Below are 15,701 nucleotides of genomic sequence, written 5' to 3' on the forward strand. Positions count from 1 at the left end.
TTTTTGCAGGTGGTGACAAAGTGATAGATGTCATTGATGTGGCAAGGCAGGCAGACAGCAAAATGACACTTCACAATTATGTTAAATACTTCATGAATCCTAACAGACCAAAAGTGTTAAATGTGATCAGCCTTGAATTTTCAGATACAAAGTGAGTATCTCTGGACATTTTGCCAAAGCATTCTCAATTTTAGGTAAATGTAATTTAATGATATATTTATTTTAGTAAGATGCATAATTGTGACTTTTATAGCTATCCATTGGAAGTAGTGTTCTAAATTTTGCTTTGTTAGGCTCACAGAATTATTTAGAAACAAGATGTAGCTGGGCATGGTGCACACACCTTTAACCCCAGCACTCGGGATGCAGAAGCAGATGGGTCTGTGAGTTTAAGGCCAGCCTGGTTCTAGGGCAGAACTCCACAGCGAGACCACATCTCCAAAATGACGATGACGACGACAGTGGCATAAGATGTATTTTAAATGATTAAGTATTATTTCTAATTTCATCCATTAAATATTGAGTTCCATTTAGTTGTTTGGTTTGGGTGACACGGGAAGAATAGTTTTGAGAAGTTTTTAATTCGTATTATGTTTGTATGTACATATGCCGTTTTCTTTTAAAAGGATGTCTGAATTGGTGGAGGTCCCTGAGATAGCCAGAAAACTTTCCTGGGTGGAAAATTACTGGCCAGATGATTCAGTCTTCCCCAAGCCCTTTGTCCAGAAATACTGCTTAATGGGAGTTCAAGATAGCTACACGGATTTCCACATTGACTTTGGTGGGACTTCAGTCTGGTACCATGTCCTTTGGGTAAGAGTAGGGTATTTCTTATATTCTTATTAACAAAAACATGTCACAGTTTTCTGGTGGGACATTCATTTGCTCTATGTAACAGTTGTAAACATTTAAATATTCTACTTCTTAAACATTTTCTACCTTGGTGATTTTTTTCCTCTTCTTAAATTTTAGGTAATAGAAAAGTCATGAGTTCTTTATTTAGATTCCTTTTTTGCCTCTATGTTAAGTTGGTGTCTGTTACCTTTGTCTCTTCTTTCTTTTCCTCCTTCTTAGTCAGTTTGCATTAATTGCTGAACCAAATGACAGAGAAGGAGTAAAATTACGGTGATAATTGCTCTGGCCTTAAGATGAGGATGAGACAGGGAGTTAGATGAATCACAAATGTCTATGAAATTCCTAGTTTTATTAGTTTTAATTTGTTTTGGCTTTATCTAGGACTACCTAATAAACTTTAGACTTATGTGACTAGACTTGAATAATAATGAAAATTTACTATAATTAAAAATAGGGTTGTTCGTTCCCACTAGTTACATTACCTGTAGCTGATGACTTCTAGACTGGAGAGCTAACACACTTAAAAGACATAAAAAATACTTCCACCCCCACTGAGTCACATGATACCTGGCCCAGGACCAGGTCCTTTTCAGACGCCTCTGCCTCAGCGGGACTCTGGACTAGAGTTGACACTGTGTCCTTGAGATCTGGTCCTTTTCTCTGAGGATGCCAAGCGTTCACTAAAGCAAGTTCATTCACAGGATTTTTAAAGAAATATACAAATCTACCTGTAAGTTGCCTATAAGATCTTCATGGTTCTGAGGGTGAGTTTTGAGAGATGATGGTGTTCAGACAGGAGCCTGTTAGCATAATCCTGTGTGTGGTTCTTTATCTTCCCTCTTGCAGTGCTCTCTTTGATGGGCTATTGACTCTGTCAGTTGGAGGTGGGAGGAGTTTTAGGGAACTAGCTGCTGATTAGATATGTGACTTTTTATTATTTACACCTTTTTTTTTTTTTAAACTGAGATAGGTCTCTCTGTGTAGATTTTGCTGTCCTGGACTCACTTCGTAGACCAGGCTGGCCTTGAACTCACAGAGAGCCACCTGCCTCTGCCTTCCAAGCAATGGGATTAAAGGTGTACGCTACCACGCCTGGCTATTACAAAAAAATCTTTTTGCTTTTTGAGACAGAGTTTCTCTGTGTAGCCTTGGCTATCCTGGACTCACTATATAGACCAGGCTAGCCTTGAACTCACAGCGATCCACCTGCCTCTGCCTCCCAAGTGCTGGGATTAAAGGCGTGCACCACCACCACCACCCCCTCCCCCGGCTACAACAAAACCTTACTAAGCTTAATGTAGATCCTTTTATTGGGAAATTGTACCAATTGCGATTGGCTTTTCTTTCTCAAAGTAGTATGATTACTTCCTTCTAGGGTGAGAAGATTTTTTATTTGATAAAGCCAACAAATGAAAATTTGGCACTCTATGAATCTTGGAGTTCATCTGTGACCCAGAGTGAGGTGTTCTTTGGAGATAAAGTAGATAAATGCTACAAATGTGTGGTAAAGCAGGGGCATACCTTATTTGTTCCTACAGGTAAGGTTTTACTCTCATCTGCTACTTTCCGTGGTTGGTGCAGCTGGGCTGATGCAAGGCTTTCCCTGAGGCCCTGATGCATGGAGAATGGATATAGTTTAGTTCCTTGTCTAAAACCAGGAACATGCTTGGCAGAGCCAGCAATAACCAGACACAGTTCCTTGTCTATAACCAGGAGTATGCTTGGCAGATCAGGAGGCTGGGACACTGTGGGAGCTGCTTTGGATCCTGTGAACCCAGTTCTTCCTACCTTACAGGGCTGTGGTTATCAGTCCCAAGGCCTCTGCGTGCTCCGTCTGCAAAGCTCTCGAGAAGCCCTGTGTTCCCCTTACGTTTGATTAGCTTCTCACTGACTGAGTTCCATTGTATGATAGTTTCTGCTGACTTTGTCCTTGCCCCTGGGGTGGAATAATAATTGCAAGCTTGAGTAAATTAATGAGTCCTTATCTACAAGTATTAGGTTAGCTTTTGAAAGGCTACCTTTAAATCCTGTTCTAGTGCTACCATTTATTATAATTTTTCTGTTGTGTCCTTTTTAATCTTACATCTTACATAAATAACTTCTTACAAAGTCAATTTAGTGACCACCCGGGGTACGTAAGGAAGAAGTTAAAGATAAGTTGTGAAGGAATGCTGCTTCTCTAGGAGCACGGACTCACAGCAATGTTGGAGGCATGAGTGCAGATCAGTACATGTGAGCTAGGGACAATTGAAATTCATTAGCAGTGGTGGAGCTTGGGGCCTCTCCAGCTTCCTGGAGTGTCAGAGGAGGGCTTGGTAAATCACAGACTTCTGGGCCTTTCTCTTAAGATTGTCGTTCAGTAGATGCAGGATGGGCCTGGCAGTTCACACCCTACCACCTTGCTGACTGATGGTGCTAGGTTGAGGACTGCATTGGGAGAGTCTCTGCTTTAAGCTGATAAGCTTTCTAAACAAACTAATGCTATAGTTTTCTTTGATGTACAGGGCAGTTGTATTCTTGGAAATTGTGCCAAAACCATGTATAAGTACATTGTCTAAATAATAGAATTTTAGTTTCTAGTCCCGGTTATACTAAACATGCTTTATTACTTATATGAACACCCAGCAGAATTTATATTTTTATGCCTTTATGTTCAATCTGCCAACATTTAAAAAGTTAGGGTGTGGTGGCGCATGCCTGTAATCCCAGCACTTGGGAGGCAGAGGCAGGCGGATCTCTGTTAGTTCAAGGCTAGCCTGGTCTACAAAATGAGTCTAGGACAGCCAAGGCCACACAGAGAAACCCTGTCTTGCAAAAACAAAAAACAAAACAAACAACAACAAAAAGTTAGACATCATCTAGTAGAAATGTCTCTCATTTTGAAAACACCCTAATGGGAAATAAAGCATTTGAATGTTGGCATTTAATGTACAGGTCCAGGTCCCACCCGTGTAAATTAAATGTGCCTTTCCTTCTTTTGGAGTAGGGCGTCCCAGTGTTCCTGACCCCCCCCTGCTTAGTCTTCTCATGTGACACTTGGGAAGCAGATTGCTCAGCCAGTCTTAGATTCGTCAATGCAAAATATGTTTTCTTAAATCAAACCAGATTTGACTGGCCTCAGAGTAAAATCCTCCATCGTAAAGGTGATTGTTTTTAAGTTAAGGAAAAAAAGTATCAGTGGCCACTGCTCCAATCTTCATTTTCCCCCTCAGAGTTAGCGTAAAACTTTACATGTTACAGGCTTTTAATAAATACTTAATGAACAAGTCAATCCGTTGTAATAAGCACCAATTTCTTTAGCACTAGGGTATGAAATAAATTTATACTGATATTTAAGTTACTTATTTCACAGGTAGCTAACATTGTTTAGTTTAGAAGTTGAAACATCATTGGTTTGTGTGTTTCAGGGTGGATTCACGCTGTGCTCACTTCTCAGGACTGTATGGCTTTTGGGGGCAACTTTCTGCACAATCTCAACATTGGCATGCAGCTCAGGTCTGTGTCACCAGTATTGAAAGGATCTTTTGTTCTTTTTGTTGTTGTTGGTTTTGCTGTTATTTGACTTTGGTTTTTTGTTTGTTTGTTTGTTTTGTTTTGAAACAAGGTTTCTCTGTGTAGTCTTGGCTGTCCTGGACTCATTTTGTAGAGCAGGCTGGCCTTGAACTCACAGCGATCCACTGCTGGGACCAAAGGCCTGGGCCACCACGCCTGGTTGGATCTTTTGTTCTTAATTAGAACATTTATGCTTGTTTATTATGGAAAGTTACAATATTTTTTAAGATCCTATGGAGATAGGCCTTGAAATGATTAGGATTGGGAACTTTTGGTGGATCCTTTCAAATGTGAAATAAAATTGATAACTTATTCAATATGATGATACTTCTCACATTTCACAATTTTATAAAATGTGTATGCTTTTCTTTGTCTATAAAATAGTGTTGTAAAAATAAATTAATCAGATCCTGGTATAACCTGTGTAGCTGGAATAATCTTTAAGACGGCGCTGCTGTCAGCCCCCCTCACATTTTGTTGCAATAAAGGATGAACAGTTATTTCTCCTTTTGATGGGGTTGATCCCAGCACCTTTGTGCTGACTTTCTCCCTTAGCCGTACCTAGGCAGAGTGCACTGGGAGCCGATACATAGTGAAATGCTTGCTGACAGGCACTGCATGAGGCCTGAGAAGGGGAATCCTTTTTGGGAGGTCAGGCATCATTGCGATTCCCTGATGTGGTTACTCTTGCAACTCTTTGTATGTATGGTGTCCCTTAATGTTCTGGCCTTTGCAATGAGCAAACGACGTGGTGGCTTCTACAGAGCACAAGGCTTTCAGCTATGGTAGGTTACATCCCTACCAGGTAAAAGTTTTAATCTTTCTGTACCTGACCTATTTCTGGAAAAGGTCACTTCTACATGCGCTATTGTTGGGATTCTCTGACAAACGACCAGTGTTGTACAAACTACGATCCCTATCTTTATACCTTGGTTAATGCCAAGTATGATCTTGACTTTGAATGGTGGCAGAGCCTGAACAGGATGTTGGTGGGCATCGCACATGGAGTGATCTTTAAACATACTGTTTTATTAGTGGAGCCCCAAAAATTCCTTGTTGTTAAAATTAGGATACAAATCCCAGAAAGCAAAGTAATCTTTCAATCTTTTAATTAAACAATTTTTTCCCCTTTTGAGACAGGGTTTCTCTGTGTAGCCTTAACTATCCTGGAACTTATATTGTAGACCAGGCTGGCCTCAAACCCAGAGATTCACCTGCTTCTGCCTATTGAGTGCATGTGCCGCCATCACCAGGCCCCAATGTGAGTCACCATGTGGGTGCTGGGAATTGAACTCAGGACCTCTGGAAGAGCTGTTAGTGCTCTTAACCTCTGAGCCATCTCTCCAACCCTACCAGGCCCCAATGTAATTCTTAGGTAGACTGTCACACTTACTGAGGTCAGAACCGGATAAGATCACACACAGTTCAGGCTTGTCAAAAATGCTGTCTTGACAGACCTTCATATTAATCATGGTATTGCCTTCATTTAACTTTGAAATGTTAATATGAATACTATTTTTCAAATTTCATCCATTTAGGTGTTATGAGATGGAGAAAAGACTAAAAACACCAGATCTTTTCAAATTCCCTTTCTTTGAAGCCATATGCTGGTTTGTAGCCAAAAGTTTGCTGGAAACCCTGAAAGGTACTGAATGATTTGTACACCTTAGTCTGTGATATGATGTATATTTGCAGATTTCTTCTGGGAGACCCTTTGCTCGATGTCACTCTCCCTTTTAAAATTATTTTATTTTTATTTTAAATTATGTACATGCATGTGTCGGGAGGGGTGTGCATGTGAGTACAGTGCTGGGAGTGTCCTCTATAGGAGCAATACATGCTTTTAACTGCGGAATCATCTTTCCAGTCTGGCTTTTCCCCTTTTAAAAAAAGTTCTTATTTCTTTTCCCTCCCTGTTAAGACTCTTTTTAGCCGTTAGAATAGTGGTTCTCGTGCTGTGACCTTTTAATCCGGTTCCTCATGTTGTGATGACCTCAACCCTAACATTATTTTGTTGCTACTGTTAGGAATCATAATGTAAATAATAGTCAGGATATGTGGTATGCTCCCCCTGTGAAAGGGTCATTTGATCCCCAAAGGTACCGCAACCCCCAGGTTGAGAACCATTGAGCTAGAGTATCTGGTCCATAGCCATCCCCTCCTTATTCTTAGAAATCAGGTGCATACCCACGTGACCCGGAAATAATGATTTCATTTGGTGGTGGGTTGGCCTGCACACATTTTAGTGTTATGCTCTCAAAAATGTGGTTTGTGTCCTAAACTATTACTTAACACTTGTTCTCAAATATTTGCTTAAAGAGTTAATCCCAGTACTCAGGAGGCAGAGGTAGACAGCTCTGAGTTTGAGGTTAGCCTGGTGTACATAACTGAATCCCAGGCCAGCTAGGGTTATGTAGTAAGACCTTCAGCTCAATAAGCTTAAGAAAATAATAGGGAAATTATTTGTGTGTTCTGAGTCATTGAATGTTTGTGCTATCAATCACCATTATGGCTACTATGCTAGATAGTTTAATTTACCTGTTAGCATACAAATTAACTGAAGAAAATGTTGTTAGCTGGACCCGATGATACAGATTTATAATTCTTTTCAGTTATTTGAGAGGCTAGAATAGAGGGATCACAACTTAGTGAAAGCTCTGTCTCAAAGGAAAAAGAGGCCATGAGGCCCTAGACACAGTCCTGTTGCCAAACACACAAAAAATGGTTAAAGATCCCCTGTATGTTTAGACTTGAAGATCTTTTTTACATGGTACAATTTTGGGTTTTGATATATTTGTATTCTGATTTAATGCCTGAGCAGTCAAGTTGGAGATTGGAACTTCATTTTCTGCTTTTCATTCTCTGTGCTAGTGGGAATATAATGTGTTTTCTTTTTCCAATTAGTTTGCAAATGGTCATACTCTTTAAATATTTATTTTTATTTCATGTGTACAAGTGTTGGTCTGTCTGTATGTTTGTGCCCCATGTGCACCTGGTATAAGAGGAGGGTAGGAGATGGCTCAGAACTGGAGTTACAGGTAGTTGTGGGCCACTCTGTTAACTTAATTAGAGTTTCTATTGCTGTGAAGAGACACTATGACTACAGCAACTTCCTTTCCTTTTTTAAAACGTTTTTTGAGACAGGGTTTCGCTGTTTAACAACCCTGGCCGTCCTAGATTCTCTTTGTAGACCAGGCTGGCCTCAAACTCACAGAGATCTGCCTGCCTCTGCCTCCCAAATGCTGAGATTAAAGGCGTGCACCACCACCTGGCCCCAAGCAGGCATTTTTCAAAGCACCAGTTAAGTTGCTTTTGTTTAACTTGAGGAGAGATGATCTGAGTGACAGCCTTCGTTAAAAGAGGTGCACATGGATGTGTTATGCCACCATCATACGCATTCATCCTGGAAATAGGAATGGTTATCTTGTAACCACAGCACGGTCTTCCTCACTAACCCTTTACTTCCTACCGTGGACAGTTTGCCAACATTTATTGTTAAAAAGCTTATATGATGTGGGTTAAGTGAGAATAGATATATGAACCTCCAGCCTGCATTTCATGCAAGTGATAATAACGATTAGCCAGTCTGGAATTTTGTAAGTCAGCCACTGGATGGAGCGGAAATGTTTTGCTTTTGCATCCACTTACCTGAATTTTGGCCATGTATGAAATAATACACTTGAGTTGTTTTAAATAATCACTCTCTTTTTAAAACCAAAAAAGGCACTAAATGTGTGTGTGTGTGTGTGTGTGTGTGTGTGTGTGTGTGTAAATTTATACACATAACACAGTTACTGAATACAAAATTGATAAAAATTATTTCTATAATCTATCACTGAGTTAAAAAAAAAAAAGATAAAACTTGGTACTATCCCTACAGTGTAAGTTAACATTTTCCTTCTTTTCTGTACTTAATCACTGTTGTATTGTTTGGAGTAATTTTTTTTTTCTTCATCACCCATGTTTTTGGTTTTTCTGTGTATCCTTGACTGTACTAGACTTGCTTTGTAGACCAGGCTGGCTTGAACTCACAGTAATTCACTTGCCTCTGCCTCCCAAGTGCTGAGATTAAAGGTGTGCATCACCATGCCCAGCTCCCATGTTTTAAATGAAAAGATTTTTTTTTCCTTTTCCATTTGTAAATTTCATATAAAAATTTCAAACTGATATTATCCTATGGCCTTTAAAAATGTATTTTATCTATTTATTTTGGTGTGGGAGGGGTGCCACTGCATGTGTGGAGGACAGAAAACAACTTTTACCTGTGGGTCCCAGGAATCAAACTCAGGTCATCAGGCACTTTTACCCACTGAGTCTTTTTATCAGCCCTCCTGTGAGGACCTTTTACTCAGCATTGTTTTGCTGTTTTGAGATAGAGTCTCTCCCTCTCCCCCTTCCCCCACCTCTCTCTCTAATAGTTTTTTTCCTTTTTTTTTTTTTTTTATTAACTTTATTTTATGTACCTTGGTGTGGGGATGTCAGATCCCTTGGAACTGGAATTACAGACAGTTGTGAGCTGCCATGTGGGTGCTGGGAATTGAACCTGGGTCCTTTGGAAGAACAGATAGTGCTCTTAACCATTGAGCTATCTCTCCAGCCCAAGATAGGGTCTCTCTTGATGAGACTTGATTGTTAGCATTAGAGACAAGCACTACCACATCTGAATTATCCAACTATTGTCTATAACTGTAATTTTCACTTTTCATTCCAATACTATTCCATTAAATAAACATGTTAATTTATACACCGAATCTACATACAATTATTGAATATTTGGGAATTGTTTTTAGTATTTGGTAGTTATGACAAGTCCTTGTCAGTGTCACCTAGTACAAGAGTTAGTACAGAGAATCGATTCAACTACTAAGGCTGTAACATCTTCTGTAATAATGACAGCTCTGTAGCCAGGCGCAGTGGTCTATGATCCCAACACTCAGGGAGGCAGAGGCAGGCGGATTTCGGTGAGTTTGAGGCCATCCTGAGGCTGTCCAGAACAGCCAAAGATACATCGAGAAACCCTGTCTTAAAAACAAACAAACAAACAAACCAGTTTTGCTCCCCTTTTTCTAATATTTATACCTATTTTTATCCCTTTACTGTATGGAAAGGCCCTGAGGGCACAACTAAGAACAGGAAAGGTGGCCATTTATTTTTCTTTTCAGTCTGGAAAGGAAAGCTTTCAGCCTTATACCATTTGAAGTGTTAGAGTTGCTTTTTATTGACCTCTTTAACAGATTTAGGTTAGTTAAAGGAGTCTGAGGGGGGTGAGTGTGTGTGTGTGTTTTCTTTTTTTAAGACTTTATTTATTGTATGAGTGCTCCATGTGCATATACACTTGTAGGCCAGAAGAGGGCATCAGATTCCAGAATAGATGGTTGTAAGCCACCGTGTGGTTTTTGGGGGATTGAACTCACTCTGAAAGAGCAGACAGTGCTCTTATCCACTGAGCCATATCTCCAGCCCTAAAGATTTAAATATTTTTTACGTATATGAATGATCTATCTGCCTGTACACCTGCAGGTCAGAAGAGGGCATCAGATCACATTATATATGGTGAGCCACCATGTGGTTACTGGGAATTGAACTTAGAACCTCTGGGAAAGCAGGCGGCGCTCTTAACCACTGAGCCACCTCTCCAGCAGTGTTTTCATTCTTTTAAAGTAATAATCAATGGAGGGTTTGGTGAAATGGCCTACTGCACAAGCATAAGGATCCTAGAACCCATATAAAAGTCAAGTGTAGTGGCAATGGAGAGGTACAGGTGGAGACTCCCTGGTGCTCACTAGCTGGTGAGTGGTCTTGTCCAGTCATTGAACTCCCAAGTTCAGTGAGAGACCATGACTCAAAGAATAAGGTGGCTTAGTGGATAAAGGTACTTGCAACCAAGCCTGAGGACTCGAGTTAAGTCTCCTGAACCCACATGGTAGAAGGAGAAAAATGGGACTCCTCAAAGCTGTCCTCTGGCCTCACACACAATCGCAGTGGTAGACATGCACCCCCTGCTCTCAAATAGATGTTTAAGAAATAAGTTAGAGGGTTGGATAAGATACCAACCTTTTGAGTTTTTAAATTATATCTTAATTAGTGTGTGTATGTGTTTGCATGTGTGTACATACATACAAGTGTCCTCAGAAGCCAGAAGAGAGGGCCTTGGAGCTGGAGTTAGGGGTTTTTATAAGCTGTCTGATGTGGTGCTGAGAACCCTAGTCCTCTGTAAGAGTAGCAAGTGCTCTTAACTGCTAGGCCATCTCTCTAGTCCCAATGCTTTAAAAAAAAACCTTTTAGTTTATGTGTTTCCTAACACATGTAATTTTAAATTTCTAAACATTTTGGGTTTTCTGTAGTTATCTGTTACTGTTATCAATGTTGTTGATTTCTAGCTTAATTACGAGGCCTTTTTTGTTGTTGTTATTTAGAGACAGGGTTTCTCTGTGTAGCTATGGCTGTCCTGGACTTTTTGGACCAGGCTGGCCAAATAAGCTTTCCTGTATTTTTTTCAGTATTTTTTTATATGTTTAACATTAGCAGTTTGTATCATTACTTTAAATGTAGTTCTGATTCTTTTTCTTTCTTGTATTCTCAGTTGATTATTTCCTGTCTTGTTTTAGATGTTGTTCAGTTTGATACTTGAAATATCCTTTTATACCTTTAGAACACTTTAACTTTTTTTCCTTGCCTCACTTCATCCTAACAGAACTGAAAGAAGATGGTTTCCAGCCTCAAACTTACTTAGTACAGGGAGTGAAAGCACTGCATACTGCTTTAAAATTATGGATGAAAAAAGAAGTAAGTTGGTGTACTTTTTATTATCTATTTTAGTGGGGTTTCTTACGCCTCTACCTCCCTTCCACCAATCCCCCAATACTAGGTGCAAGAGAAAGGTTAGTGGGCAGAAAGGATGTAGGTCTTTTTACTTTTTCCGGCTTATTAGGGTTGTAGGGTTCTTTAGGACAATACCTATCTCAGTTTTCAGGATATCCAGCAGTCTAGCAAACCAGCAACAGCAGGGGGTGTGGGGTGTGGGGGCGGGAACAGCAGCCTTCTTTCTCTGAGCATCCCTCATCCTCTTCTTCTCTTTGGGCTCTGGTATTTTTCCCCTCTCAGAATTCAACTAACTGTAGGTGGCAAAGACCTCGACCCTCTCTGAGCCACCCCCACCCCCACACACAGTTATAGTTAATGGCTGTGGATAAACTAAAGCAGCCTCATGGGATTAAAACAAAAACATGTTTCTATAACATAATTGAGTTTTTAAAGAAACTATAGTAGTACAGTAAGTTGTTATTGTTAGTCCTATTTGTTTTTGTGGCAAGATTAAGAAAACAGTACTTTTGTTTTGTGGGTAGCATTTGTGTGCCAGTTTTAAAAGGAATGGAAACTCACTTTATACACAGCTTATACTCCATGACATACTATATACAGATGTACTGATTGTGGTTAGAGAATAAAGAACTTTGGCTTTTATGTTTGAAAAAACAAAATGCAGGTATAGTTAAGATACTAAGAAACGAACATGCAGATGTAGAGTAACAAGAAACCATGTTAAACTCTTAGCATGCCAAGTACCGTGTCTTTATGCGTGTGATTTCCTTTAGTCTCAGAGCAGCTGTGTGGGGCCTGACTGCTGCTCATATCCCCATTTAAGTAACTTTCCCATGAGAACTGGCAGGGCTAGCATATAAAACTGAACTCTGGAGATCGCAAGTTCCTGTTGTTTATCACTCTGCTAGACTATATAAAAATGAGGGGATGGAAGGGGCAAGACTAATTTTGGTGGGTTTGTTTGTTTGAGACGGGGTTTCTCTGTATATCCTTCCTTGGCTGTCCTAGACTGACTTTGTAGACCAGGCTGATCTTGAATTCACAGAGACCCACCTGCCTCTGCCTCCTCAGTGCCGAGATTATAGGTGTATGCCACTACTGCCCAGCTTGGGCAAGACTAAATTATAGTTCAATTATTTGCAATTATTCCCAGCCCTTTTATAGTAGTTCTATATTTGTTAGCATTTACTTTTACTTCCCTTATGCTTCTGTAGCATATTCTTAAGCAGGTAACATTAATATGTTTAATGTATCCATGTCTCCTTCACTGAGCTTTTGACTTTTACTTCAACCCCATGGAACTTCACACATAACACTAGATAATATGAATGATAAATATGTGTGGTTGTTTCCAGATTTCTTTGATATCTAATTAAAACCAAAATCTTGCTATTAGGGGAAACAGAGAGCTAACAAGATGCTCAGGGTCTACAGCAAAGCATCTGCTGTGCAAGTCTGAGATAGTTCAATCCCAGGGACCAATGACAAATGTAGAGGCCAAAAGAAATGCCACAGAGTTGTTCTCTGACCTCCACACACATGCTTTGGCACATTCACATGTCATGCATGTGCACGCACGCACGCGCGCGCGCGCGCGCACACACACACACACACACACACACACACACACACAGCCACCACACCATCATCATCATCATCATCATCATTATCATTGTCATCATTATTAAAAAGAGATATTGGGGAATGATAATTAATAGGCTATAGTTCTGGGAACTTCATGTTCCCTTTTACTTTAGGATTATTGCTATAAATCTATTAGGCAAAGTGCTATAGAAACACCCAGGAAAGTAAAAACATGCCTTCTACTGTCAGATTGTATCATGTGTATGAGGTAGAAAAACACAAACAAGCTAATAGCTATGTAACACTCTGAAGCTTAAGCTGTGGAAATTGTTTTCTTGTCTACTGGGTGTCTTGCATGGGTGATTTTCAAATTGTGTATTAGCATTGCTTTGAGAACTTTAAAGTGAATCACTTGCATCTTACTCAAGATTATGTTCTTTTGGTTTTTCAAGACAAGGTTTCTCTTTGTAGCCTTGGCTGGCCTCGAACTCACAGGGATCCACCTGCCTCTGCCTCCCAAGTGCTGGGATTACAGGCGTGTGCCACCGCATCTGGCTAAGATTATGGTTTTAATAGCCATGGAGTAGAGTTGAGCCTAAAAACATCCTATGTGATTTCTGTGCATAGTAAACTTTATTATTAAGTATTATTAGACATTGAAAATAAGTATATTTCCAAACATTCCTACATTAAAAAAAATTATTTATCTATTATATATGAGTGCTTTATCTGCAGAAGAGGGTATCAGATCACATTATAGATGGTTAGGAACCACCATGTGGTTGCTGGGAATTGAACTCAGAACCTTTGGAAGAGCAGGCAGCGCTCTTAACCACTGAGCCATCTCTCCAGCCCCGATTCCTACATTTTTTAATATATTTGTTCAAAGACAGGTCGCAGTTCAATAAACAGGTTAAAAAACTGGATTCTGTAGTCAGGTATCTCATCTCTCCAAGTAGTGAGCTGTGTCACTTTTTTTTTTTTTTTAAATTACCTAGCTGAAGGTCTCAGTTCCCTCAGTCATAATGTGGCAGAACTGATTATAACCTGTAAAGGTTGAGCACCTTCAGGCTGAAATCTGAAGTGCTCCCAAGTATCTCAGATGAGGGATATTCAACCTGTAGTATCTATGTCAGTCTGATATTGAGGGGATTAAATGAATTCACACTTAGTCAGGTGTACGTAACAGAATCAGAACACAGAGCTTTCATTAGTACATATTACTGTTGTTAACTAATTTGTTTCAGCAAGGCATACTACTAAAAACAAGTCTGAAAACTGCATACCTTTAATCCCAGCACTTGGGAAGCAGAGGCAGGTGGATCTCTGAGTTTGAGGCCAGCCTGGTCTACAGAGTGAGTTCCAGGACACCCAGGGCTACACAGAGAAACCCTGTTTCAAAAACTGAAAAAGTCTGCTAAAAGCAAAAATGGAAACTAGTAGCCAGGCATAGTGACGCACACCTGTAATCCCAGCACTCTGGGTGGCAGAGGCAGTCGGATCTCTGGGAGTTCGAGGCCAACCTGGTCTACAAAGTGAGTCCAAGACAGCCATGGCTACATAGAGAAACCCTGTTTAAAAAAAGGGTTGGGGGGAAAACTAGTATATATCTCAAAATCAAACATTCTTAGGATACAGAGGTTAATATCTGTAAGTATACATAAAATAATGGTATTAGGTTGTAGCTAGTAGATATGCTCATTTACTAGTTCATTTTTTGTTCCTGTTAATCTTTTTCTCATTTGCTTTTGACCGTTAAACTTTTAACTCAAATTTATTCAAATTATACTTTGCATGAAAAAAAGGATTTACTTAGTACCAGTATTTTGACTTAAATCTTACCTTAATTTCTTTCTTAGTAGTTGTAGATAGAATCACAGTAGGATTTGAGGTATACAGTGCATTATAACAAGATTCACTGTGAGACAAATACATTTTAAACCTCAAGAGGATTTTTATTTGATAATGTGGATCTCCTTAGGTGACATTCCACCAAGTGTATAAACTCTTGAGAATGGCTTAATATTATCTGGCAGTGTCTTTAAATATAGAGAACTTTATATATTTAATTGACTTTGGTTTTCTTATCTTTATTACTCCAAATACAGCTTGTATCTGAACATGCCTTTGAAATTCCAGACAATGTTAGACCTGGGCATCTTATTAAGGAACTTTCTAAAGTAATCCGAGCAATAGAGGTAAGATAGAAGTGATCCGTGTGTCTGCTGTCTGGCTGCCTTGAGAAGCAAATAGATCTGCCACTGTGCGCTCAAAACTGAAATTGCTTGCTCTAGTGAAGGAATAAAAAGCTGAATTCACTTTATAGATTTCTAATGTCTTATAGAGAAATTTAGGATATTGTATTGTAATAAAATAACAGAGGCAGTTCCAATTACTATAAATCCTTTAAGTTACTTCAAAAGTTCAAATAAAAGTCACAATATAATGTTTATATCTATTTAGTTTCATTTACCAAGAGATGAATGTATGTGATGTAATTAGAGGACAGACAGGATCAAACAGTAAGTGAGTGAAGCTGGGTAGGAAAGAATATTAGGGAATCCCTTGGCCAAAAATACTGGAGCAACTCGAGAGGTCAATGCCTTTGATAAAAGCCCATAAAATCATGTGACAAAGTGTTTTAATTTATTAAGGAGCTGTTGTCAGTATTAAAAAAAAAAAAGGGGGGGGTTCATTAAAGTAGTTCTTTAGAAAGAAGAAGCTTGGTTAGTATGTAGTTTGAAATAAGAGGAAATTCATGGAGTAGTGAGACACTCTTGTAATTTAACATCTCACACTAGGACTGTGTTTATAGAATGGGAAGAGGTGCAGACATGGCTCAGCAGTTACAGCTAGGCTTACAACCATAATGTAAAGGGTGGAAAGAA

At 39.5% G+C, this 15,701-nt stretch overlaps 1 protein-coding gene across 2 annotated transcripts in view; it reads left to right on the forward strand.

The window, feature by feature from the left end:
* Positions 1–15,701, forward strand: part of KDM7A (lysine demethylase 7A) — a 67,074-nt gene that overhangs the window by 34,738 nt on the left and 16,635 nt on the right. For both annotated transcript variants that reach the window (XM_084786340.1, XM_084786341.1), the window contains 7 exons: positions 10–151; positions 627–813; positions 2,231–2,393; positions 4,263–4,350; positions 5,946–6,052; positions 11,102–11,193; positions 14,922–15,011. In XM_084786340.1, the coding sequence (XP_084642466.1) occupies positions 10–151; positions 627–813; positions 2,231–2,393; positions 4,263–4,350; positions 5,946–6,052; positions 11,102–11,193; positions 14,922–15,011 (869 nt within the window). The remainder of the gene's footprint in view (positions 1–9; positions 152–626; positions 814–2,230; positions 2,394–4,262; positions 4,351–5,945; positions 6,053–11,101; positions 11,194–14,921; positions 15,012–15,701) is intronic.

The sequence above is a fragment of the Acomys minous genome (assembly GCF_964271855.1).
Source record: "Acomys minous genome assembly, chromosome: 6".
Lineage (NCBI taxonomy): Eukaryota > Metazoa > Chordata > Mammalia > Rodentia > Muridae > Acomys > Acomys minous.